This window comes from Salmo trutta, chromosome 32, assembly GCF_901001165.1.
Source record: "Salmo trutta chromosome 32, fSalTru1.1, whole genome shotgun sequence".
Classification (NCBI taxonomy): domain Eukaryota; kingdom Metazoa; phylum Chordata; class Actinopteri; order Salmoniformes; family Salmonidae; genus Salmo; species Salmo trutta.
Window position 1 is genome coordinate 31777396 of NC_042988.1, and position 24818 is coordinate 31802213.

At 45.2% G+C, this 24818-nt stretch overlaps 1 protein-coding gene across 1 annotated transcript in view; it reads right to left on the minus strand.

Moving 5' to 3' along the window:
* Nucleotides 1-1659: 1659 nt before the first annotated feature.
* tbl3 (transducin beta like 3) overlaps nt 1660-24818 on the minus strand; it is a 38025-nt gene continuing 14866 nt past the window's right edge. The window contains exons 15-23 of the mRNA XM_029728767.1: nt 23334-23576; nt 22204-22274; nt 21557-21713; nt 18186-18244; nt 15271-15374; nt 13669-13740; nt 11943-12101; nt 9997-10090; nt 1660-2899 (exon numbers count right to left, since the gene is read on the minus strand). Coding sequence (XP_029584627.1) covers nt 2554-2899; nt 9997-10090; nt 11943-12101; nt 13669-13740; nt 15271-15374; nt 18186-18244; nt 21557-21713; nt 22204-22274; nt 23334-23576 — 1305 coding nt within the window. The 3' untranslated portion in view covers nt 1660-2553. The remainder of the gene's footprint in view (nt 2900-9996; nt 10091-11942; nt 12102-13668; nt 13741-15270; nt 15375-18185; nt 18245-21556; nt 21714-22203; nt 22275-23333; nt 23577-24818) is intronic.

Sequence of the window (24818 nt, forward strand, 5' to 3'; positions counted from 1 at the left end):
TTTGAATGGAGAAAATCTGATTTAAACATAACAGGATGTTGTGTGTGTGTGTGGCATACGCCGAGTGCCCTACAGATGACACTGGTTCCATCTCTTTTCATCCATAGCCAGGCACCCAATTTCTCTGTCTTGAAGTCACCATTTCTATCCACCACTAGCTTACTATGAATCTTACTCTTATACTGTTAGAGCTCTCCCTGAGTCCACTGGCTTATACTGTTAGAGCTCTCCCTGAGTCCACTGGCTTATACGGTTAGAGCTCTCCCCGAATCCACTGGCTTATACTGTTAGAGCTCTCCCTGAGTCCACTGGTTTATACTGTTAGAGCTCTCCCTGAATCCACTGGCTTATACTGTTAGAGCTCTCCCTGAGTCCACTGGCTTATACTGTTAGAGCTCTCCCTGAGTCCACTGGCTTATACGGTTAGAGCTCTCCCTGAGTCCACTGGTTTATACTGTTAGAGCTCTCCCTGAGTCCACTGGCTTATACGGTTAGAGCTCTCCCTGAGTCCACTGGTTTATACTGTTAGAGCTCTCCCTGAATCCACTGGTTTATACGGTTAGAGCTCTGAGTCCACTGGCTTATACTGTTAGAGCGCTCCCTGAATCCACTGGTTTATACGGTTAGAGCTCTCCCTGAGTCCACTAGTTTATACTGTTAGAGCTCTCCCTGAATCCACTGGCTTATACTGTTAGAGCTCTCCCCGAATCCACTGGCTTATACGGTTAGAGCTCTCCCTGAGTCCACTGGCTTATACGGTTAGAGCTCTCCCTGAGTCCACTGGTTTATACTGTTAGAGCTCTCCCTGAATCCACTGGTTTATACGGTTAGAGCTCTGAGTCCACTGGCTTATACTGTTAGAGCGCTCCCTGAATCCACTGGTTTATATGGTTAGAGCTCTCCCTGAGTCCACTAGTTTATACTGTTAGAGCTCTCCCTGAATCCACTGGCTTATACTGTTAGAGCTCTGAGTCCACTGGCTTATACTGTTAGAGCTCTCCCCGAATCCACTGGCTTATACGGTTAGAGCTCTCCGAATCCACTGGCTTATACTGTTAGAGCTCTCCCCGAGTCCACTGGCTTATACGGTTAGAGCTCTCCCTGAATCAACTGGGTTATACTGTTAGAGCTCTCCGAATCCACTGGCTTATACTGTTAGAGCTCTCCCCGAGTCCACTGGCTTATACGGTTAGAGCTCTCCCTGAATCAACTGGGTTATACTGTTAGAGCTCTCCCCGAGTCCACTGGCTTATACGGTTAGAGCTCTCCCTGAATCAACTGGGTTATACTGTTAGAGCTCTCCCTGAATCAACTGGGTTATACTGTTAGAGCTCTCCCTGAATCAACTGGCTTATACTGTTAGAGCTCTCCCTGAATCAACTGGGTTATACTGTTAGAGCTCTCCCTGAATCAACTGGGTTATACTGTTAGAGCTCTCCCTGAGTCCACTGGGTTATACCAGAGATCCCAGACTTAAAAAAATATGGCAAAGGAATGTAGGCCTGACCTTTTCACCCTTTCCTGTGTCATGGTTTATACTCCTATGGGAATCTTATGTTAAATAAGTTCATAAGTCAAGTCTTCAAACACTCTTTTACATGAACATATTGGCTGATGTTTCAAATGAATATGAACTCGTTAAAAAAACAGCACAAATACTTCCACATGGCACACATTTTATTCCAGATGCATTTGTAATCATGAAACAAAATATATTGTTACATAAAGGAGGCGTTTGTTGTCGTTTATGTGGAAGAGCAGGACTGCACAACAATGTTAAAATATAAAAATTCACAAGCACTGGTTTCTGTTGAGAAGAACGGGGAGGAAGTTACAGGTAGAGCCTCGACAATTCCTGACCTCTAGTAGCAGGCTTCCACTAGGTACCAGTAGCAGGCTTCCACTAGGTACCAGTAGCAGGCTTCCACTAGGTACCAGTAGCAGGCTTCCACTAGGTACCAGTAGCAGGCTTCCACTAGGTACCAGTAGCAGGCTTCCACTAGGTACCAGTAGCAGGCTTCCACTAGGTACCAGTAGCAGGCTTCCACTAGGTACCAGTAGCAGGCTTCCACTAGGTACCAGTAGCAGGCTTCCACTAGGTACCAGTAGTAGGCTTCCACTAGGTACCAGTAGCAGGCTTCCACTAGGTACCAGTAGCAGGCTTCCACTAGGTACCAGTAGCAGGCTTCCACTAGGTACCAGTAGTAGGCTTCCACTAGGTACCAGTAGTAGGCTTCCACTAGCACCCAGAGTTTTTCCTGATGAGCTAACATGGTCAGGGAAAAACAACACGGTTTTCAAAAAGGCTGCCAGCCAGGCCTATCGACCTCAAAACCAGTTCATTATAAAAGGTCGTTCAGGACCTGCTTCCCTGTCAGTGTCTATAAAGCCACACTGTTGCTCCAGGCAGTGGTCCATGCTGAAGGAGACTCCCGCGGGTTCACACCCAGGTATCCTTAGTGGGCTTGGTGTCAGACAGCCTGCCATCAGCTGATGATTGCCTGGAGGGGTGGAAGGGACGCTGCAGACAGGAGGATCTGACACTTGGCCATCTTAGCCTGTTTGGTCTCCCTGGTCCTCCTCTCCTGAACTCTCCTCACTGCCAGAGCGATGGTTGCCATTTTCTTTTCCATTCTGTCCGTTTTCTTCCCTTTGTCCCCTGACTGAGGCTTTCCTGGTGATACTGACTTCATCATCATCATCCTCCATGTTGGCCGGGCAGTTGGTATCTTCCTCGAGACCACCATCCTCCTCCACCTCTCCCTCATTCCATCTCTCCTCTCCATCCCCCTGTTCCCTAGTCCCATCTCCACCCTCACCTGGTCGCTTGTCAATCATGAACAGGGAGTGTGGCACCTGAAGAGAGGCGGTGTCCATCTCCTCGTCCTGCGAGTCCATACTGTAAAAGGATATGACATCACACATCAGCAACCAACAACAAAGGAGGTCAAATATCCATATAACTCCCGTGTCACACAGACCCATGTTTGCTCTGTCGTATTTCCTGAAGCTGGACTAGATGGATTCTTATTGGGTCTTAAGACCACGTTGAAGAATTAGGCTCTGCTGCATACTTCCTATCACATCATACATTAGGGTACTGCAGAAGACGTTATCTTTATGCTTGACCAATGACAATGACTTTCTAGATAATGACTTAAATCATTCTTCAAACCTGTCCTACAGCCCCATTCTTCCAGAAGTTTCAGTGTTGATTTACCATATTGGAATTTACTCTCCATGGTACAGTATGTGATTGTACAGCCTCTCATTGATCTCCTGCTGATCCCAGGACCTGGTTATCGCTGTTAACATTCCTCAATCAGTTAGTTATTCATCATTACAGTGCTGGCAAAGCTTATAAACTGTGTCCCAAATGGCACCATATTCCCTATGTAGTGCACTACTTTAGACCAGAGCCCGAGTGAAAAGCAGTGCACTTGTATATAGGAAATTTGGGATGCAGCCATAGAGAGGGAATGTAAATTTTTTATATAACCTTTATTTAACCAGTTAGGCCAGTTGAGAACAAGTTCTCATTTACAACTGTGACCTGGCCAAGATAAAGCAAAGCAGTGTGACACAGACTATAACTGACCAATTAGATACTGGATGGAGGCTGCTGGAAGTCATTACAAGGATTATTTACTCTCACTAATTGTGGTTTTATCTTTAAACTAGATCTAAAAGGTTAACGTAGTTTTGATATATATAACCTCTCACTCCTCTGCAAAGCACACTGACTTTGCTGCAGATTTTGCTGGGTAGAGAGAGAATCATTCCTCCAGACTTGTTTACGCTGCTGTGCGTTTTTGTTGCCGTTTTTACTTTGCTACCTGACGGTTTTTACTTTTTCATTACCGTATATTTTTACTTTTTCCCTCACTCAACTTTTTTTTTTTTTCATTCAACTTTCCTACCCCGGAGGTTTTATCTGGACATGGTTCGTCAGGACTTCAAACAGCCGAAGCTAAGTAACATTAACATGATGCCTTCTAATTGCAGTCGTTGTACTCATAATATACAGGAGAACGATCGCCTTACGGCAAGGATAGCTGTGCTGCAAGCCCAGCTTCAGACGCAATCGTTAGGCAAGGGTCATTTCAGTGTAGGAAAGGATGAAACAGCGTCTGTGCCACCAGCAAGTACAGATAGTAACGTTAGTATAAACCCCCTCGCACGGTCCCCGCAGCCGGACATCTTTCTCATGGCTTCTGGAGGGAAACGCTGTAGGAATGCTCAACCGGTGTCGCTTATTCAGCCGACAGAAACTTTCAACCGGTTCTCCCCGTTAAGCGAGTCGGAGTCGGAGGCCGAGACTAATCTGGTCTCTACTCCTCCCGCTGTGGGGTCTGAGACGCCGACGGCTCCCACCATTAGCTCTGACAAATTGAAAACCCTAGTCATTGGCGACTCCATTACCCGCAGTATTAGACTTAAAACTAATCATCCAGCGATCAAACACTGTTTACCAGGGGGCAGGGCTACCGACGTTAAGGCTAATCTAAAGACGGTGCTGGCTAAAGCTAAAACTGGCGAGTGTAGAGAGTATAGAGATATTGTTATCCACGTAGGCACCAACGATGTTAGGATGAAACAGTCAGAGGTCACCAAGCGCAACATAGCTTCAGCATGTAAATCAGCTAGAAAGATGTGTCGGCATCGATTAATTGTCTCTGGCCCCCTCCCAGTTAGGGGGAGTGATGAGCTCTACAGCAGAGTCTCACAACTCAATCGCTGGATGAAAACTGTTTTCTGCCCCTCCCAAAAGATAGAATTTGTAGATAACTGGCCCTCTTTCTGGGACTCACCCACAAACAGGACCAAGCCTGGCCTGTTGAGGAGTGACGGACTCCATCCTAGCTGGAGGGGTGCTCTCATCTTATCTACGAACATAGACAGGGCTCTAACTCCTCTAGCTCCACAATGAAATAGGGTGCAGGCCAGGCAGCAGGCTGTTAGCCAGCCTGCCAGCTTAGTGGAGTCTGCCACTAGCACAGTCAGTGTAGTCAGCTCAGCTTTCCCCATTGAGACCGTGTCTGTGCCTCGATCTAGGTTGGGCAAAATTAAAAATGGCGGTGTTCGCTTCAGTAATCTCACTAGTATAAAGACCTCCTCCATTCCTGCCATTATTGAAAGAGATTGTGATACTTCACATCTCAAAATTGGGTTACTTAATGTTAGATCCCTCACTTCCAAGGCAGTTATAGTCAATGAACTAATCACTGATCATAATCTTGATGTGATTGGCCTGACTGAAACATGGCTTAAGCCTGATGAATTTACTGTGTTAAATGAGGCCTCACCCCCTGGTTACACTAGTGACCATACCCCCCGTGCATCCGGCAAAGGCGGAGGTGTTGCTAACATTTACGATAGCAAATTTCAATTTACAAAAAAAAAACAATGACGTTTTCGTCATGAAATCTATGCAGCCTACTCAATCACTTTTTATAGCTACTGTTTACAGGCCTCCTGGGCCATATGCAGTGTTCCTTACTGAGTTCCCTGAATTCCTATCGGATCTTGTAGTCATAGCAGATAATATTCTAATTTTTGGTGACTTTAACATTCACATGGAAAAGTCCACAGACCCACTCCAAAAGGCTTTCGGAGCCATCATCGACTCAGTGGGTTTTGTCCAACATGTCTCTGGACCTACTCACTGCCACAGTCATACTCTGGACCTAGTTTTGTCTTATGGAATAAATGTTGTGGATCTTAATGTTTTTCCTCATAATCCTGGATTATCGGACCACCATTTTATTGCGTTTACAATTGCAACAAATAATCTGCTCAGACCCCAACCAAGGAAGATTAAAAGTCGTGCTATAAATTCTCAGACAACCCAAAGATTCCTTGATGCCCTTCCAGACTCCCTCTGCCTACCCAAGGATGTCAGAGGACAAGAATCAGTTAACCACCTAACCGAGGAACTCAATTTAACCTTGCGCAATACCCTAGATGCAGTTGCACCCCTAAAAATTAAAAACATCTGTCATAAGAAACTAGCTCCCTGGTATACAGAAAATACACGAGCTCTGAAGCAAGCTTCCAGAAAATTGGAACGGAAATGGCGCCACACTAAACTGGAAGTCTTCCGACTAGCTTGGAAAGACAGTACCGTGCAGTATCGAAGAGCCCTCACTGCTGCACGATCATCCTATTTTTCCAACTTAATTGAGGAAAATAAGAACAATCCGAAATTTCTTTTTGACACTGTCGCAAAGCTAACTAAAAAGCAGCATTCGCAAATGGAGGATGGCTTTCACTTCAGCAGTAATAAATTTATGAACTTCTTTGAGGAAAAGATCATGATCATTAGAAAACAAATTACGGACTCCTCTTTAAATCTGGGTATTCCTCCAGGGCTCCATTGTCCTGAGTCTGCACAACTCTGCCAGGACCTAGGATCAAGGGAGATACTAAAGTGTTTTAGTACTATATCTCTTGACATAATGATGAAAATAATCATGGCCTCCAAACCCTCAAGCTGCATACTGGACCCTATTCCAACTAAACTACTGAAAGAGCTGCTTCCTGTGCTTGGCCCTCCTATGTTGAACATAATAAACGGCTCTCTATCCACCGGATGTGTACCAAGCTCACTAAAAGTGGCAGTAATAAAGCCTCTCTTGAAAAAGCCGAATCTTGACCCAGAAATTATAAAAAACTATCGGCCTATATCGAATCTTCCATTCCTCCCAAAAATTTTAGAAAAAGTTGTTGCGCAGCAACTCACTGCCTTCCTGAAGACAAACAATGTATACGAAACGCTTCAGTCTGGTTTTAGACCCCATCATAGCACTGAGACTGCACTTGTGAAGGTGGTAAATGACCTTTTAATGACGTCAGACCGAGGCTCTGCATCTGTCCTCATGCTCCTATATCTTAGTGCCGCTTTTGATACCATCGATCACCACATTCTTTTGGAGAGATTGGAAACCCAAATTGGTCTACATGGACAAGTTCTGGCCTGGTTTAGATCTTATCTGTCGGAAAGATGTCAGTTTGTCTCTGTGAATGGTTCGTCCTCTGACAAATCAATTGTACATTTCGGTGTTCCTCAAGGTTCCGTTCTAGGACCACTATTGTTTTCACTATATATTTTACCTCTTGGGGATGTCATTCGAAAACATAATGTTAAATTTCACTGCTATGCGGACGACACACAGCTGTACATTTCAATGAAACATGGTGAAGCCCCAAAATTGCCCTCGCTAGAAGCCTGTGTTTCAGACATAAGGAAGTGGATGGCTGCAAATTTTCTACTTTTAAACTCGGACAAAACAGAGATGCTTGTCCTAGGTCCCAAGAAACAAAGAGATCTTCTGTTGAATCTGACAATTAATCTGGATGGTTGTACAGTCGTCTCAAATAAAACTGTGAAGGACCTCGGCGTTACTCTGGACCCTGATCTCTCTTTTGAAGAACATATCAAGACTGCTTCAAGGACAGCTTTTTTCCATCTACGTAACATTGCAAAAATCAGAAACTTTCTGTCCAAAAATGACGCAGAAAAATTAATCCATGCTTTTGTTACTTCTAGGCTCGACTACTGCAATGCTCTACTTTCCGGCTACCCGGATAAAGCACTAAACAAACTTCAGTTAGTGCTAAATACGGCTGCTAGAATCCTGACTAGAACCAAAAAAATTGATCATATTACTCCAGTGCTAGCCTCCCTACACTGGCTTCCTGTTAAGGCAAGGGCTGATTTCAAGGTTTTACTGCTAACCTACAAAGCATTACATGGGCTTGCTCCTACCTATCTTTCCGATTTGGTCCTGCCGTACATACCTACACGTACGCTACGGTCACAAGACGCAGGCCTCCTAATTGTCCCTAGAATTTCTAAGCAAACGGCTGGAGGTAGGGCTTTCTCCTATAGAGCTCCATTTTTATGGAATGGTCTGCCTACCCATGTGAGAGACGCAGACTCAGTCTCAACCTTTAAGTCTTTACTGAAGACTTATCTCTTCAGTAGGTCCTATGATTAAGTATAGTCTGGCCCAGGAGTGTGAAGGTGAACGGAAAGGCTGGAGCAACGAACCGCCCTTGCTGTCTCTGCCTTGTCGGTTCCCCTCTTCCCACTGGGATTCTCTGCCTCTAACCCTTTTACAGGGGCTGAGTCACTGACTTACTGGTGTTCTTCCATGCCGTCCATGGGAGGGGTGCGTCACTTGAGTAGGTTGAGCCACTGACGTGGTCTTCCTGTCTGGGTTGGCGCCCCCCCCTTGGGTTGTGCCGTGGCGGAGATCTTTGTGGGCTATACTCGGCCTTGTCTTCGGACGGTAAGTTGGTGGTTGTAGATATCCCTCTAGTGGTGTGGGGGCTGTGCTTTGGCAAAGTGGGTGGGGTTATATCCTGCCTGTTTGGCCCTGTCCGGGGGTATCATCGGATGGGGCCACAGTGTCTTCTGATCCCTCCTGTCTCAGCCTCCAGTATTTATGCTGCAGTAGTTTATGTGTCGGGGGGCTAGGGTCAGTCTGTTACATCTGGAGTATTCTCTTGTCTTATCCGGTGTCCTGTGTGAATGTAAATATGCTCTCTCTAATTCTCTCTTTCTCTCTTTCTTTCTTTCTCTCGGAGGACCTGAGCCCTAGGACCATGCCTCAGGACTACCTGGCATGATGACTCCTTGCTGTCCCCAGTCCACCTGGCCATGCTGCTGCTCCAGTTTCAACTGTTCTGCCTGCGGCTACGGAACCCTGACCTGTTCACCGGACGTGCTTGTTGCACCCTCGACAATTACTATGATTATTATTATTTGACCATGCTGGTCATTTACGAACATTTTAACATCTTGACCATGTTCTGTTATAATATCCACCCGGCACAGCCAGAAGAGGACTGGCCACCCCTCATAGCCTGGTTCCTCTCTAGGTTTCTTCCTAGGTTTTTGGCCTTTCTCAGGTGTTTTTCCTAGGGAGTTTTTCCCAGCCACCGTGCTTCTTTCACATGCATTGCTTGCTGTTTGGGGTTTTAGGCTGGGTTTCTGTACAGCACTTTGAGATTTCAGCTGATGTACGAAGGGCTATATAAATAAATTTGATTTGATTTGACAACAACAGAGTTACACATGGAGTAAACAAACAAGCCAATAACACAATAAACAAGTCAATGACACAGTAGAAAAAAAAGAAAGTCTATATACAGTGTGTGCAAAAGGCATGAGGAGGTAGGCAATAAATAGGCCATAGGAGCAAATAATGACAATTTAGCAGATTTACACTGGCGTGATAAATGAGCATATGAAGATGTGCATGTAGAGATACTGGTGTGCAAAAGAGCAGAAAAGTAAATAAAATAAAAACAGTAAGGGGATGAGGTAGGTAGATTGGGTGGGCAATTTACAGATGGACTATGTACAGCTGCAGCGATGTGGGTGTGTGTCTGGTTTCAGAATGAAGTCTACTATAGTATTTACAGTAAAAACAGTTTGGTTACACAGGTATTGGTTTCAAACCACAGATATGTGAAAGTCATCTCTCTTGCCCAGATGTATTCCTATGAACAACAACAGCCATTGTTCTAGACTCAGATTAGATCTATACCATGCTTCACGTGGCTTACTGTCAACGCTGATAGGCCGGATGACTGTGTCCTGCTACGAAGTTACTTAGAAGGCTATAAGGAAACATGAAATCAAACAACTGAACATGTCTTTCACTTCAGAGAAGCGAATCATAACTATTGCTTAAGTCGAATTTCCACTTCAGTGGAAAGCAATGATATTGATGGAAGACTAAGTGAAACACACTTAAGTGTATGTTAGAATCTGTTTTAGGACCAAATCCTGTCATCGCTATCAATCCCTATTAAAAGAAACTCAAAACAATGAAATGTATGTGTTTTTTATTCTGAATCTTTCTAAAAGCAATGCATTTGAAAAAACATTTGAAAGTCATTAGGCAAGGCCGTGTAGCGTTAGTATAAGCCCTGGATTGTGATTGGTGGGTGTTGTGTTTAAGGCCCTCCCCTGGTCATCCTCACCTGGCTGGAGCTCCTGTCACTCTCATCTTCTGCCACATGTAGTCCAGGAACATGGAGGCCTGCAGCAGACGGCCTATCCTTTGCATGTGTCTCTCTGGGGGGACGAACAGGGTCAAATCAAACAAGGGAACTGTCTCAACAAACACGTAAAGATGCGCACACACAATCAGCTGACACCATCACACACACACACAATCAGCAGACACCATCACTAACACCATCACACACACAATCAGCTGACACCATCACACACACACAATCAGCAGACACCACCACTAACACACACAATCAGCAGACACCACCACTAACACACACAATCAGCAGACACCACCACTAACACACAATCAGCTGACACCACCACTAACACACACAATCAGCTGACACCATCACTAACACCATCACACACACAATCAGCTGACACCACCACTAACACACAATCAGCTGACACCACCACTAACACACACAATCAGCTGACACCACCACTAACACACACAATCAGCTGACACCACCACTAACACACACAATCAGCTGACACCACCACTAACACACACAATCAGCTGACACCACCACTAACACACACAATCAGCGGACACCATCACTAACACACACAATCAGCGGACACCATCACTAACACACACAATCAGCGGACACCGTCCCACACAATCAGCTGACACCGTCCCACACAATCAGCTGACACCAACACACACAATCAGCTGACACCGTCCCACACAATCAGCTGACACCGTCCCACACAATCAGCTGACACCGTCCCACACAATCAGCTGACACCGTCCCACACAATCAGCTGACACCGTCCCACACAATCAGCTGACACCGACCCACACAATCAGCTGACACCGTCCCACACAATCAGCGGACACCGTCCCACACAATCAGCGGACACCGTCCCACACAATCAGCGGACACCGTCCCACACAATCAGCGGACACCGACACACACAATCAGCGGACACCTTCCCACACAATCAGCTGACACCGTCCCACACAATCAGCTGACACCGTCCCACACAATCAGCTGACACCGTCCCACACAATCAGCTGACACCGTCCCACACAATCAGCGGACACCGTCCCACACAATCAGCGGACACCAACGCACACAATCAGCGGACACCAACGCACACAATCAGCGGACACCAACACACACAATCAGCGGACACCAACACACACAATCAGCGGACACCATCACACACAATCAGCGGACACCATCATACACACAATCAGCGGACACCATCATACACACAATCAGCGGACACCATCATACACACAATCAGCGGACACCATCATACACACAATCAGCGGACACCATCATACACACAATCAGCGGACACCATCATACACACAATCAGCGGACACCATCATACACACAATCAGCGGACACCATCATACACACAATCAGCGGACACCAACACACACACAATCAGCGGACACCAACACACACACAATCAGCGGACACCAACACACACACAATCAGCGGACACCGTCCCACACAATCAGCTGACACCGTCCCACACAATCAGCTGACACCGTCCCACACAATCAGCTGACACCGTCCCACACAATCAGCTGACACCGTCCCACACAATCAGCTGACACCGTCCCACACAATCAGCTGACACCGTCCCACACAATCAGCTGACACCGTCCCACACAATCAGCGGACACCAACACACACAATCAGCGGACACCATCATACACGCAATCAGCGGACACCAACACACACAATCAGCGGACACCATCATACACGCAATCAGCGGACACTTTCTCTGGCATCAGTGGTTTGATTCCTTCACTATTATTCAGAAATTAAAACATCATACATCATCTGCACAGAGGTAGCGGCCACGTCTGGCGTGAGTCTATACATCAATGTGACTAACACACACACACACACACACTCCTCACTCGGACTCCTCCCCACCTCACCAGTGTAAGGTATGAGTCCCTCCAGGTGTGCGCGTGCTCCTTGGTACTGGAGCAGCTCTTCAGGGGAGAGGTGTGTGAGCATCACCTGGATCACAGCCTGGGCGTCCAGACAGCTCCGGGCGTTGGTGTTCCACACAGCACAGTAGCGCAGCATAGACTCTGGGGGGGGGGTTTAGGATTACACAGACCATTACCATACACGGACCTTTATCACGGACCATTACCATACACGGACCTTAATCACGGACCATTACCATACACAGACCTGTATCACGGGCCATTACCATACACAGACCTTTATCACGGGCCATTACCATACACAGACCTTTATCACGGGCCATTACCATACACAGACCTTTATCACGGGCCATTACCATACACAGACCTTTATCACGGGCCATTACCATACACAGACCTTTATCACGGGCCATTACCATACACAGACCTGTATCACGGGCCATTACCATACACAGACCTTTATCACGGGCCATTACCATACACAGACCTTTATCACGGGCCATTACCATACACAGACCTTTATCACGGGCCATTACCATACACAGACCTTTATCACGGGCCATTACCATACACAGACCTTTATCACGGGCCATTACCATACACGGGCCTGTATCACGGGCCATTACCATACACGGGCCATTACCATACACGGGCCTTTATCACGGGCCATTACCATACACGGACCTTTATCACGGGCCATTACCATACACGGACCTTTATCACGGGCCATTACCATACACGGGCCATTACCATACACAGACCATTACCATACACGGGCCTTTATCACGGGCCATTACCATACACGGACCTTTATCACGGGCCATTACCATACACGGGCCATTACCATACACGGGCCATTACCATACACGGACCTTTATCACGGGCCATTACCATACACGGGCCATTACCATACACGGGCCATTACCATACACGGGCCTTTATCACGGGCCATTACCATACACGGGCCATTACCATACACGGATCTTTATCACGGGCCATTACCATACACGGGCCATTACCATACACGGATCTTTATCACGGGCCATTACCATACACGGGCCTTTATCACAGGCCATTACCATACACGGGCCATTACCATACACGGGCCATTACCATACACGGGCCTTTATCACGGGCCATTACCATACACGGGCCATTACCATACACGGGCCTTTATCACAGGCCATTACCATACATGGGCCATTACCATACACGGGCCATTACCATACACGGGCCTTTATCACGGGCCATTACCATACACGGGCCATTACCATACACGGGCCTTTATCACGGGCCATTACCATACACGGGCCATTACCATACACGGATCTTTATCACGGGCCATTACCATACACGGGCCTTTATCACAGGCCATTACCATACACGGGCCATTACCATACACGGGCCATTACCATACACGGGCCTTTATCACGGGCCATTACCATACACGGGCCATTACCATACACGGGCCTTTATCACAGGCCATTACCATACATGGGCCATTACCATACACGGGCCATTACCATACACGGGCCTTTATCACGGGCCATTACCATACACGGGCCTTTATCACGGGCCATTACCAGGTGGCTCCATCACTATATTGAATACCCACCAAGCAAAAAACGTTTTCAGAATGTTCTGCAACGTAGTAAAAACAGTGTTTTTTTGGGCCAGCTAGGTATATCCCAATCCTTTCTGAGCTCACCTTTCTGGTCCTGGCGCAGCTTCAGCACAGTCTTCTCCAGCTGCTTAGCACCATCTTCCCCCTGGCGGATCGCTAGAGGCCACACAGGAAAGTCACGAGGTCACAGACAGTACACACAGAGTAACCCACATCAGATATAGAAGCCTATGATCCTGGCATACATAACCAGTGTCATGGCACACAATACATAACCTAAGTTCAACGGCCAGTCTATTAAAGACTTACATAACTGTAACTTTCCCTACAAACTGCATTACTTTTGAGCAGAGCTCTATGGGGAGAAAAAGTAGTGCACTAGATAGCGAATAGGGTGCCATTTGGGATGCAAGCCTAGTACCTAAGTGACCCATCCCGTCTACAACCCCATTCTAGACCCTCCAGTGTCAGTATGACGGTCCATTGTTATGCCAATACAATGACCTCTGACCCATCCTTGACGGTCACACATGGAACCCTAGTCTCTCCCATTCAGTTATTTTTAATGGATTTTTACACGAGAAGTGCTGAGGCAGTCATTTTAACTACATATGAATTTAAAATGTGTATAGATCGATAGATATCTGCCATTTTTAAAGCCATTACCCTTCAGTCCTCCACTTTTCCTAAATAAGTCTTTTTAACACACGTATGTTATACATTGTTAGAATTTCAATATGGTAAGCAGAATGTGTTGTTAGTATTTAAGAGGACATGTTTTGGAGCTGCACTAGTGTGTTGACTATATACACACATGATGTTCCCAACACCAACATGCCTAAACAGAGTATGTGAACACTCCTGTGTTTATAAACTGTACCTTTATTTAGCTCAGAACCTGATCTCTCTCAGGCCATGTTCAATAGGCACGAGACGGAAGAAAAAGGTCCGAAACGGGCTGGTACTATCGGAACTTGTAAAATAAGAAATAATATAATTCTTGTTGTGCAACGTTTTGCCCTAATGAACACCACCCAGTCAATCTCATCCATGATCAATACAAAGAATGTCTAAAACAAGTATGTTCCAATCTTCTTTGTTTGGATAAACAAACACTAAAGTGCACCTATGCATAACTATCTATGTTTTGGCTCAGAAGAAGGTCCATGTAGGGAACATAAAGGCCTGGAATGTGGGTAGAGTGATTTGGTCCATTTAGTCTATTTGCCTCTAAGGCCTTGGTGTCAGACTGTCAGTGGGCCTGTCTGTATGCAGGTCATGTCATCCATTAACTTAATGACAGAGAGGTTTAGAGAGTCTGAACTGGTTACTGAGTAATGCTGCTCTATGTAGTCCTCGTTATGTAGAGTTCCCACAGGTCTAGCCTACACTAGTGCCTGGAGGACTGAGGGAGTACTACAGAGGAAACAGTAGGATAATAGGTAGTGACAGGGTGGAAGGTGACTGACAACATTAGCAATGTGGAATCCAGCAGCTATTTCTGGAGATGTGAGGAAGAATCGGGATGATCAACATGCTGTATGTACAGTGTGGACAAAACATGTGAGAGACTAGAGACGGAGGGTAGAGAAATGTACCTCTGATGATGTGGAGCAGGGTGTGTGAGTGTGTGTGAGTGTGTGTATGTGTAGTAGGGTATAGAAGAAGCACGAGAGGACAGGATACCTTTAATGACTTTGAGCACAGTGTGTGGCTGGTCCAGGGAGATGGCCAGGCCCAGAGCCTTCAGGAACTTCTTCTCATGAAGCAGGTTAGACAGCTCCTGTTTCCTGCACAACACAACAACACACCACCACATCTGAACGTAGAAAAACTGGGGCTGCGTTCATTACGCACAAAACAGGACTGAGACAGTGAGGGACCACCTGGATTTTTCCAATAAGAAACGCACATTTTTGTTTCCCATTGCAAAATGTCTTAAAACGTTAACATGTCCTAATAAACACGACCCAGAAAAGACGCTCAAACATGCGCACAAAAGCGCACATTCACAACTCCTATGGTAATTGTTATGTTTTTCTCTCTCTCTCTGGCATCAGTGGTTTGATTCCTTCACTGTTATTCAGAAATTAAAACATCATACATCATCTGCACAGAGGTCAGTCCATAGGAGTTGCTGTCTTCACCTAAACGTCAAGGATGAAGTGGCGGCGACGTTCAGAAGCAAGATAAAATACACACTCAGTGTCACACACCAGCTCTTTATTTAGCCGGGGGCTGTTTCCTTAAGACGGAGGTACAATTACCACAGCCATTAGCTCAGCTGGGTGGTCCATGCACAGAGGCACACTATGGTGTATGAAAGCCAGTGGTGGGTGGACAGTCTTATCAATCCCCGTGGTTATCCTTACATATGATTCCAGATAACAGGTTGTGACTTTTAAAAGGAACACTAACAGTTGGGCCAAAGGGAAGACAACATTTCTATGGTCGGGACCTCCGCCTGTGTGTGTGTGATTAGAAGTATGTAAATAGAACACGTTATCCTCCTGGACTTCTTTCCAACATGACCTCTAGTGTGGTTAGGCAGTGGGCAAACATTGGTCTAACAAACCCTTGATCTGTAGATATTTATCAGCTGTTGGAAGGAGCTGGGTCTACAAAGTGGGTCATAGTGTTTAAACTCAGAATACCAACCACGACCCGAAACTAAACCAATGACCCTAGTTTAACCACTGACCCTAAAGTGAACCGCTGATACTAAAATGAACCACTTACCCTAAACTGACCACTGAAAGTAAACCAAATTCAGGTTCCAAATTGTCCTCATTGAAAAACATTGAAGAACTGGAATTTCAGTGCATTTGCTGAACCACCTACATTTAAAATCTATACATGTAGACTGTATGTCCCATGCAAAAATCAAACCCACAACCATCTATACTGAAGGATGTTTTAATACCCAGTTGATATCTGTACTGAAGGATGTTTTAATACCCAGTTGATATCTGTACTGAAGGATGTTTTAATGCCCAGTTGATATCTGTACTGAAGGATGTTTTAATGCCCAGTTGATATCTGTACTGAAGGATGTTTTAATGCCCAGTTGATATCTGTACTGAAGGATGTTTTAATGCCCAGTTGATATCTGTACTGAAGGATGTTTTAATGCCCAGTTGATATCTGTACTGAAGGATGTTTTAATGCCCAGTTGATATCTGTACTGAAGGATGTTTTAATGCCCAGTTGATATCTGTACTGAAGGATGTTTTAATGCCCAGTTGATATCTGTACTGAAGGATGTTTTAATGCCCAGTTGATATCTGTACTGAAGGATGTTTTAATGCCCAGTTGATATCTGTACTGAAGGATGTTTTAATACCCAGTTGATATCTGTACTGAAGGATGTTTTAATGCCCAGTTGATATCTGTACTGAAGGATGTTTTAATACCCAGTTGATATCTGTACTGAAGGATGTTTTAATTCCCAGTTGATATCTGTACTGAAGGATGTTTTAATGCCCAGTTGATATCTGTACTGAAGGATGTTTTAATGCCCAGTTGATATCTGTACTGAAGGATGTTTTAATGCCCAGTTGATATCTGTACTGAAGGATGTTTTAATACCCAGTTGATATCTGTACTGAAGGATGTTTTAATGCCCAGTTGATATCTGTACTGAAGGATGTTTTAATGCCCAGTTGATATCTGTACTGAAGGATGTTTTAATGCCCAGTTGATATCTGTACTGAAGGATGTTTTAATGCCCAGTTGATATCTGTACTGAAGGATGTTTTAATACCCAGTTGATATCTGTACTGAAGGATGTTTTAATACCCAGTTGATATCTGTATTGAAGGATGTTTTAATACCCAGTTGATATCTGTACTGAAGGATGTTTTAATACCCAGTTGATATCTGTACTGAAGGATCTTTTAATACCCAGTTGATATCTGTACTGAAGGATGTTTTAATGCCCAGTTGATATCTGTACTGAAGGATGTTTTAATGCCCAGTTGATATCTGTACTGAAGGATGTTTTAATACCCAGTTGATATCTGTATTGAAGGTGAAGAATGTTTTAATACCCAGTTGATATCTGTATTGAAGGTGAAGGATGTTTTAATACCCAGTTGATATCTGTATTGAAGGTGACGGATGTTTTAATGCCCAGTTGATATCTGTATTGAAGGTGAAGGATGTTTTAATGCCCAGTTGATAAGTATCGAAGGTGAAGGATGTTTTAATGCCCAGTTGATATCTGTATTGAAGGATGTTTTAATACCCAGTTGATATCTGTATTGAAGGTGAAGGATGTTTTAATGCCCAGTTGATATCTGTATTGAAGGTGAAGGATGTTTTAATGCCCAGTTGATATCTGTATTGAAGGTGAAGGATGTTTTAATGCCCAGTTGATATCTGTATTGAAGGTGAAGGATGTTTTAATGCCCAGTTGATAAGTATCGAAGGTGAAGGATGTTTTAATGCCCAGTTGATATCTGTATTGAAGGTGAAGGATGTTTTAATGCCCAGTTGATATCTGTATTGAAGGTGAAGGATGTTTTAATGCCCAGTGATATCTGTATTGAAGGTGAAGGATGTTTTAATGCCCAGTTGATAAGTTTCGAAGGTGAACTCACTTGAGTATCTGGTCTTCCTGCTTCGCCTGCTCCTCTGCCTGCTCCACCTCTGTCACGTCCTACAGGGGAAAGGCACACACAATACATTTATCATGTCACTCATTCCATTTATACAACAACATAACTGTCTGGCTAACAGTTCTAGATTTGCCATACAAATATACCCCCAGTTTTAAAGACATATAGCATCTAGTTTAAAACGTAACAACTCGATCTAGGATGGGTACCAAGACACTCCCTAAGCTAATTTACATTAACTCAGTATTCACACCTTTCATTAATCCTTTTCATAAAGATCTGAAACGCAACGGACATCACGGCCAAGTTCAAAATCCAGTCAGGTGTCATTTCTGAATCGTTCTTGGCATGAAGTGGCACACGAGGCATGGCCTGGTTTCATTAGCTTTGAGGCACACTTATGTAACAGGCTGCATTCCCATCTTTCATAATACAGGCAGGTACGCAGCATACCAAAGGATGGATGACTCCATCTCCATGACAAGTATTTACCACTGCATCCTGGGAGATGGAGGTGTTAAACTGACAGCATGAAGACCTTGATTTAGCTGAACGCTGCTTCCTTTATGCAGAGGTCACTCACGTGCACACAAACACGTGCTTGCACACACACCTGCCAACTCCTATGGTCATTGTCATATTTTGTCTCTCTCTTTCTCTCTCTGGCATCAGTGGTTTGATTTCTTCACTATTATTCAGAAATTAAAACATCATACATCATCTGCACAGAGGTAGTTGTCATGTCTGGAGTTACTATGACAATAGGAGTCGTCTTCTCCTAAACATCAAGGAATCATATGAAGTGGCGGTAACATACAGCACATGATACAGCACATGATGCAGCACATGATACAGTACACAATCATTGCCACACCAGCTTTATATGTGATGTTTCCTTAAGGCACAATTTCTGTAGAGTAACCACAGCCATGAGGTCAGCTGGGTGGCAATGCTTCCAAATGATCATCATGAAACCTGTCACCAATGCCTAGGGGGGTTATACCTGGAAATGACATGGTACTCACTGTGAGGTTAACAGGAAGTAGTGCAATAGTATGAGCTCTTTCCATGTCATAGACTGAAGAGAAAGTTAGCGTTTGATAAGATTAAAGACTCTCTCAGGGGACCCTATTAAAATTCTGGAGGACCCCACATGGGTCCCGGACCCCAAGTTTGGGAACCACTTCACTCCCTGCTTGCTTCAATGCTTCCTCTGTGCATTTCCTTTGCCTCCTTCATTGCAGCCTGACTCACCACCGTCTCACTACAAAGAACATTTTGTTATGACAACTTATAGTAGCCAATCTTTTGATTATAGCTAGGTTCATTTCAGTCAACTACTCCTGCTGGAGGTCAGGCTCTGTTCAACGTTAGCTTCTAACTTCATCCTTCCAGCCAGCTAGCTACCTGGCTAACAGCCAGAGCCCTTGAGCTACATAGCTAGCTAGACATCTGACTGAAGTATCAGCGACTATTTACCAGTTGTACACTCATTCTCTGAGAGTCAGGGGGGGTTGTTTGGTGGGTGTCTGTTGACACAGCAGGAGTTGAGGGATGTTAAAATAATTTCCACTGTCAGTAGTGTCTCTCCGCTACTTGCCACTGCAGGTCTGGGCTGAGGTAGTTGATTCCACCTCTCGGCCTATGCTACGTCGTGGGTAGTGTTCCTCGTTGGACAGAGTAAGGAATTAATGCACTGCTAACAAGGCAAATCTGGGGGAGCAGACATGAATCATTCATGATTCCAGTCGTTCTCACGATAATTACATTTAAAAAAAGGTTATTAAACGCTATTTCACAAATAAAAAAGGTGCGGAAACGGCGTTTACCCTCCACTACATCCCTGGTTGGGTCTGGTAAAACCCTGACATAAACGTCAATATCTTGCCAGGCAGGGTTGAATCTACATTTGCCCGGCATTTTAGCTATCGATGTGACATTTGGTGGCGCCTAATCAGTCAGTTCTGTACCTGCCTGGCTAAGTGGCAGTGTTTATTTTACCTTTATTTAACTAGGCAAGTCAGTTAAGAACAAATTCTTATTTTCAATGACGGCCTAGGAACAGTGGGTTAACTGCCTTGATCAGGGACTAACAACAGATTTTTACCTTGTCAGCTCGGGGATTCGATCTTGCAACCTTTCGGTTACTGGCCCAACGCTAACCAATAGGCTACCTGCCGCCCAGTGTGGGTGGAATGAGCGAGCTCACCTGGCAACCAGAGCACGAGACAAGTGAGGAAATAAAACTCGGTAGTCTGCCTGGAAATTAATTTGCAAGACCAATACATTTTTCCAATATTTTTCATATTAACATATTTGATCATTTTCTGTTCTCCTTTCAGTACCAACTTGAGAAAATGTCAGATTTTGAAGGTATTCCAGTACTTCAATTTCAGATTGCCAAATTTAAGTACTTTAAGCACCTTGTGTGAACCTTGTTGGACTCAGCCAGGACACAGGAAATGGAGCTGGCAATGCTTCTATCACAAGTTTTTATAGGGGCAATACAGCTGGTTATCTACTAATTTACAGGTAAGAGCCTGACTAATAGCATTTCTAGTAATTATATTTCTATGGTGTCGGTACTGGTGGAGTTACCCAAGCCTGAGTTCTGCATACTACATTACTCTCCTGCCCAAGGCCTTGTCCCTCACGGATCTACCCCAGGTAGGTACATCTCTTTCTAAGGCCTTGTCCCTCACGGATCTACCCCAGGTAGGTACGTCTCTTTCTAAGGCCTTGTCCCTCATGGATCTACCCCAGGTAGGTACGTCTCTTTCTAAGGCCTTGTCCCTCATGGATCTACCCCAGGTAGGTACGTCTCTTTCTAAGGCCTTGTCCCTCATGGATCTACCCCAGGTAGGTACGTCTCTTTCTAAGGCCTTGTCCCTCATGATCTACCCCAGGTAGGTACGTCTCTTTCTAAGGCCTTGTCCCTCACGGATCTACCCCAGGTAGGTACGTCTCTTTCTAAGGCCTTGGTCTCACGGATCTACCCCAGGTAGGTACGTCTCTTTCTAAGGCCTTGTCCCTCACGGATCTACCCCAGGTAGGTATGTCTCTTTCTAAGGCCTTGTCCCTCACGGATCTACCCCAGGTAGGTACGTCTCTTTCTAAAGGTGTTGGTGGGAGATGTCAAGACTTTGAAGCACTTTGTGACAACTGTTGATGAAAAAAGGGCTTTTGAAATAGATTTGACTGACTGACTGGTTGGTGGATTAATTGACTTACAGTATATGTACTATATTAACCAGGTCATAACGTGGTTTCCAACTAGACGAGCTTTACATGCATTTCTAATTATTCAAACTCAATCAATCAGTGAGCGTTAGTCGGTTAGGGCCAGAACTGACCGTCCACACAGTGATGTTGGAGTCGGCCGAGGCGGTGACAACGCGGTCGTCCTTCCTGGTGGCGTGGAGACCCCACACCTTGTCCTGGTGGGCATCCAGCGTCTTCACACACTCATTGGTCTTGATGGTCCACAGCTTGACCAGCCCATCTGACCCACTGGTGGGAAGAGAGAGAGAGCGACAGAGAGGAGGGAAGCGAGAGAGACAGAGAAGAGGGAAGCGAGAGAGACAGAGAAGAGGAAAGCGAGAGAGACAGAGAAGAGGAAAGCGAGAGAGACAGAGAAGAGGAAAGCGAGAGAGACAGAGAGGAGGGAAGAGAGAGAGAGAGAGAGAGAGAGAGAGAGAGAGAGAGAGAGAGAGAGAGAGAGACAGAGAGGAGGGAAGAGAGAGAGAGAGAGAGAGAGAGAGAGAGAGAGAGAGGAGGGAAGAGAGAGACAAGTGGAGAGAAAAAAAAGGGAAAGAGAGCGAGAGAGGGGCGAGCAGAGCGAGTGCGAGAGAAAGAGAGACTCAAAAGATTGAGAGGGTGGGAGAGAGAGAGATGTGGTTTAAGGGGGAAAAAAACAGTATAACCAATGCTTGGGATGTGATATTGGCATGCTACCATAAGAATTATGGAAGGATAAAAAACACAAAAGTGTGTGTCGTACCTTGTGAGTAGCTGAGTCCCTCTGCTCACAAAGATGAGCTTCAGCACAGAGGCATCGTGGCCTTCAAACGTCTACAAGACACAACATGCCACACCAGTTTCACTGCCAGAGAATGCCCAGATATAACTTCATCTGCTTCCACCAGAGCACGTATTCAAAACGCGTCAGTGAGTAGGAGTGCTGATCTAAGATCAGGTCCTCACTGTCCATATCTTATTCATTACGATCTAAAAGGCAAACCTGATCCAAGATCAGGACCATGAATACAGGCCCACGCCACACGTGCACTTCGAACAGGTTGGCATTTATTGTGATGACTCATGTACTGGAGGCAGCTCTGTGGGGTAGTCAGTAGCTGGCACAGCCACAGAGAACAAATCAGATTTTAAACCTAACCCTAACCTTTTTACAATATAGCCAAATTTCACTTTTGCCGCTGGCCCATCTAGCGGAAATCGCTCTGTTCTGCCTCCAGGACAAGACTGATGACAATAAAATGTCAACCTGCGAACTTTGAGGCCATTCATTTGTGACAGATTGGATTTCTATTGGATTTCCGGTGAGAGGTTAATTAAAAAGACTAACAGGTGTTTTAGATAACATTTGAAGATACTGTACATAACAAACCAAGGCATGCCATTTCATCAGGTTCTGTTGTTCCTGTGTTCCAGAACAGTTCCATACAGGAGACCATGACTGTTCAAAGAATGCGTCACTCACAAAGGGCAGAAAGGATATCGTGGGAGGGAGCCACAAGTTAAACACAACCTCCCTCCATGAGCCATTATATTAGTGCATAAAGCTACTATGTGATGAAAACGTCATCTACTAACAATGCTCACGATCGCTCACAACTACCATTCAATACATATTTCATTAGGTTTTAATTGGTTTGACGAGTGTTCGGGAGTGCCAAGGTAACGAAGGAACTAAAATGGGGTTGATTATCTCCTACATACTGTACGAGGGAAATGAGCAATTGATGAGCAACGTAAAACATGTAAATTCTTACAAATATAAGAATTGCAAACACGTCACATAAACACACACACGCAAACTAGCAATCATACACGCAAACTAGCAATCATACACACACATCCCTACCTCCACCCTCACCACCCCACACCCACCTTGAGGCAGCTGAAGTCCTGGAGGCTCCAGAGCTTGACAGAGCCGTCGGCTGAGGAGGATGCCAGCACCTGGTCCATGGGAGAGAACTGGACACACCAGACCCCCCGGCGGTGGCCCCGGAACACCCCCAGAAGGGCCAGGTCGGCCCCGGGGGCCCCCAGGGACCACAGCTTGGCCAGGCGGTCCTGGGAACCAGACACCAAGAGCTTGTCGTTGGGGGACACTGCCACGCTGTTCACATCCTGGGGAGGGAGGGGGAGAGACAGAATGAGAGAGATGGAAGGTTATGGGGTCAGTGTGACACAGAGCAGGGATGAAAACAAAGGGCAAATTAGAAAGTAACAGATGACAAATAGAAAGTGGGGTTAAAAGAAGTAGAGGGGTTGGAGAGGAAGAGGGTGGGCAGGAGGAGAGGATGGGGAATAGGAGGGTGAGAGACTACCAAACACAAACACATAGTCCTTTCTTCCTTCTCAAGTATACATTTCACAGAACAGGCACCCACGTTATACATAGAAACCTCAAACCATCTGTGTTGTGAGTGCATTTGTATGACAACAATAGTTCATACAGACAAAGGAGCCCACAATAGGACATTATCAGCTGGGACTGACTTCCTTATGAGGAAAGCCATATATATATTTCCATCACAGTGAACAAATCAAGCACCTGAGTCACCAGACAAACACAGTCTTATCACTACAGCATATCTATCCGTTTACCTACCAGTATGGTGCACCTGTGGACGTGCTTCTAGACATGTGTTAGTGTGTGTACATGCTTGTGTGTCCTTGTGTTTGTGCGGGTGGGTATTTGTCTGTACAGTTATGTGTCCTTGTGTACATGCTTGAATGTATGTATGTATGTATGTACAGTTGAAGTCGGAAGTTTATATACACTTAGGTTGGAGTCATTAAAACTCGTTTTTCAAACCACTCCACAAATTTCTTGCCAAAACTATAGTTTGTTGACAAGTCGGTTAGGACATCTACTTTGTGCATGACAAGTAATTTTTCCAACAATTGTTTACAGACAGATTATTTCACTGTATCACAATTTCAGTGGGTCAGACGTTTACATACACTACGTTGACTGTGTCTTTAAACAGCTTGAAAATTCAAGAAAAATTATGTCATGGCTTTAGAAGCTTCTGATAGGCTAATTAACATCATTTGAGTCAATTGGAGGTGTACCTGTGGATGCATTTCAAGGCCTATCTTCAAACTCAGTGCCTCTTTGCTTGACGTCATGAGAAAATCAAAAAGATATCAGCCAAGACCTCAGAAAAAGAATTGGAGACCTCCACAAGTCTGGTTCATCCTTGGGAGCAATTTCCAAAAGCCTGAAGGTACCACGTTCATCTGTACAAACAATAGTATGCAAGTATAAACACCATGGGACGACACAGCCGTCATACCGCTCAGGATGGAGACGCATTCTGTCTCCTAGAGATGAACATACTTTGTTGCAAATCAATCCCAGAA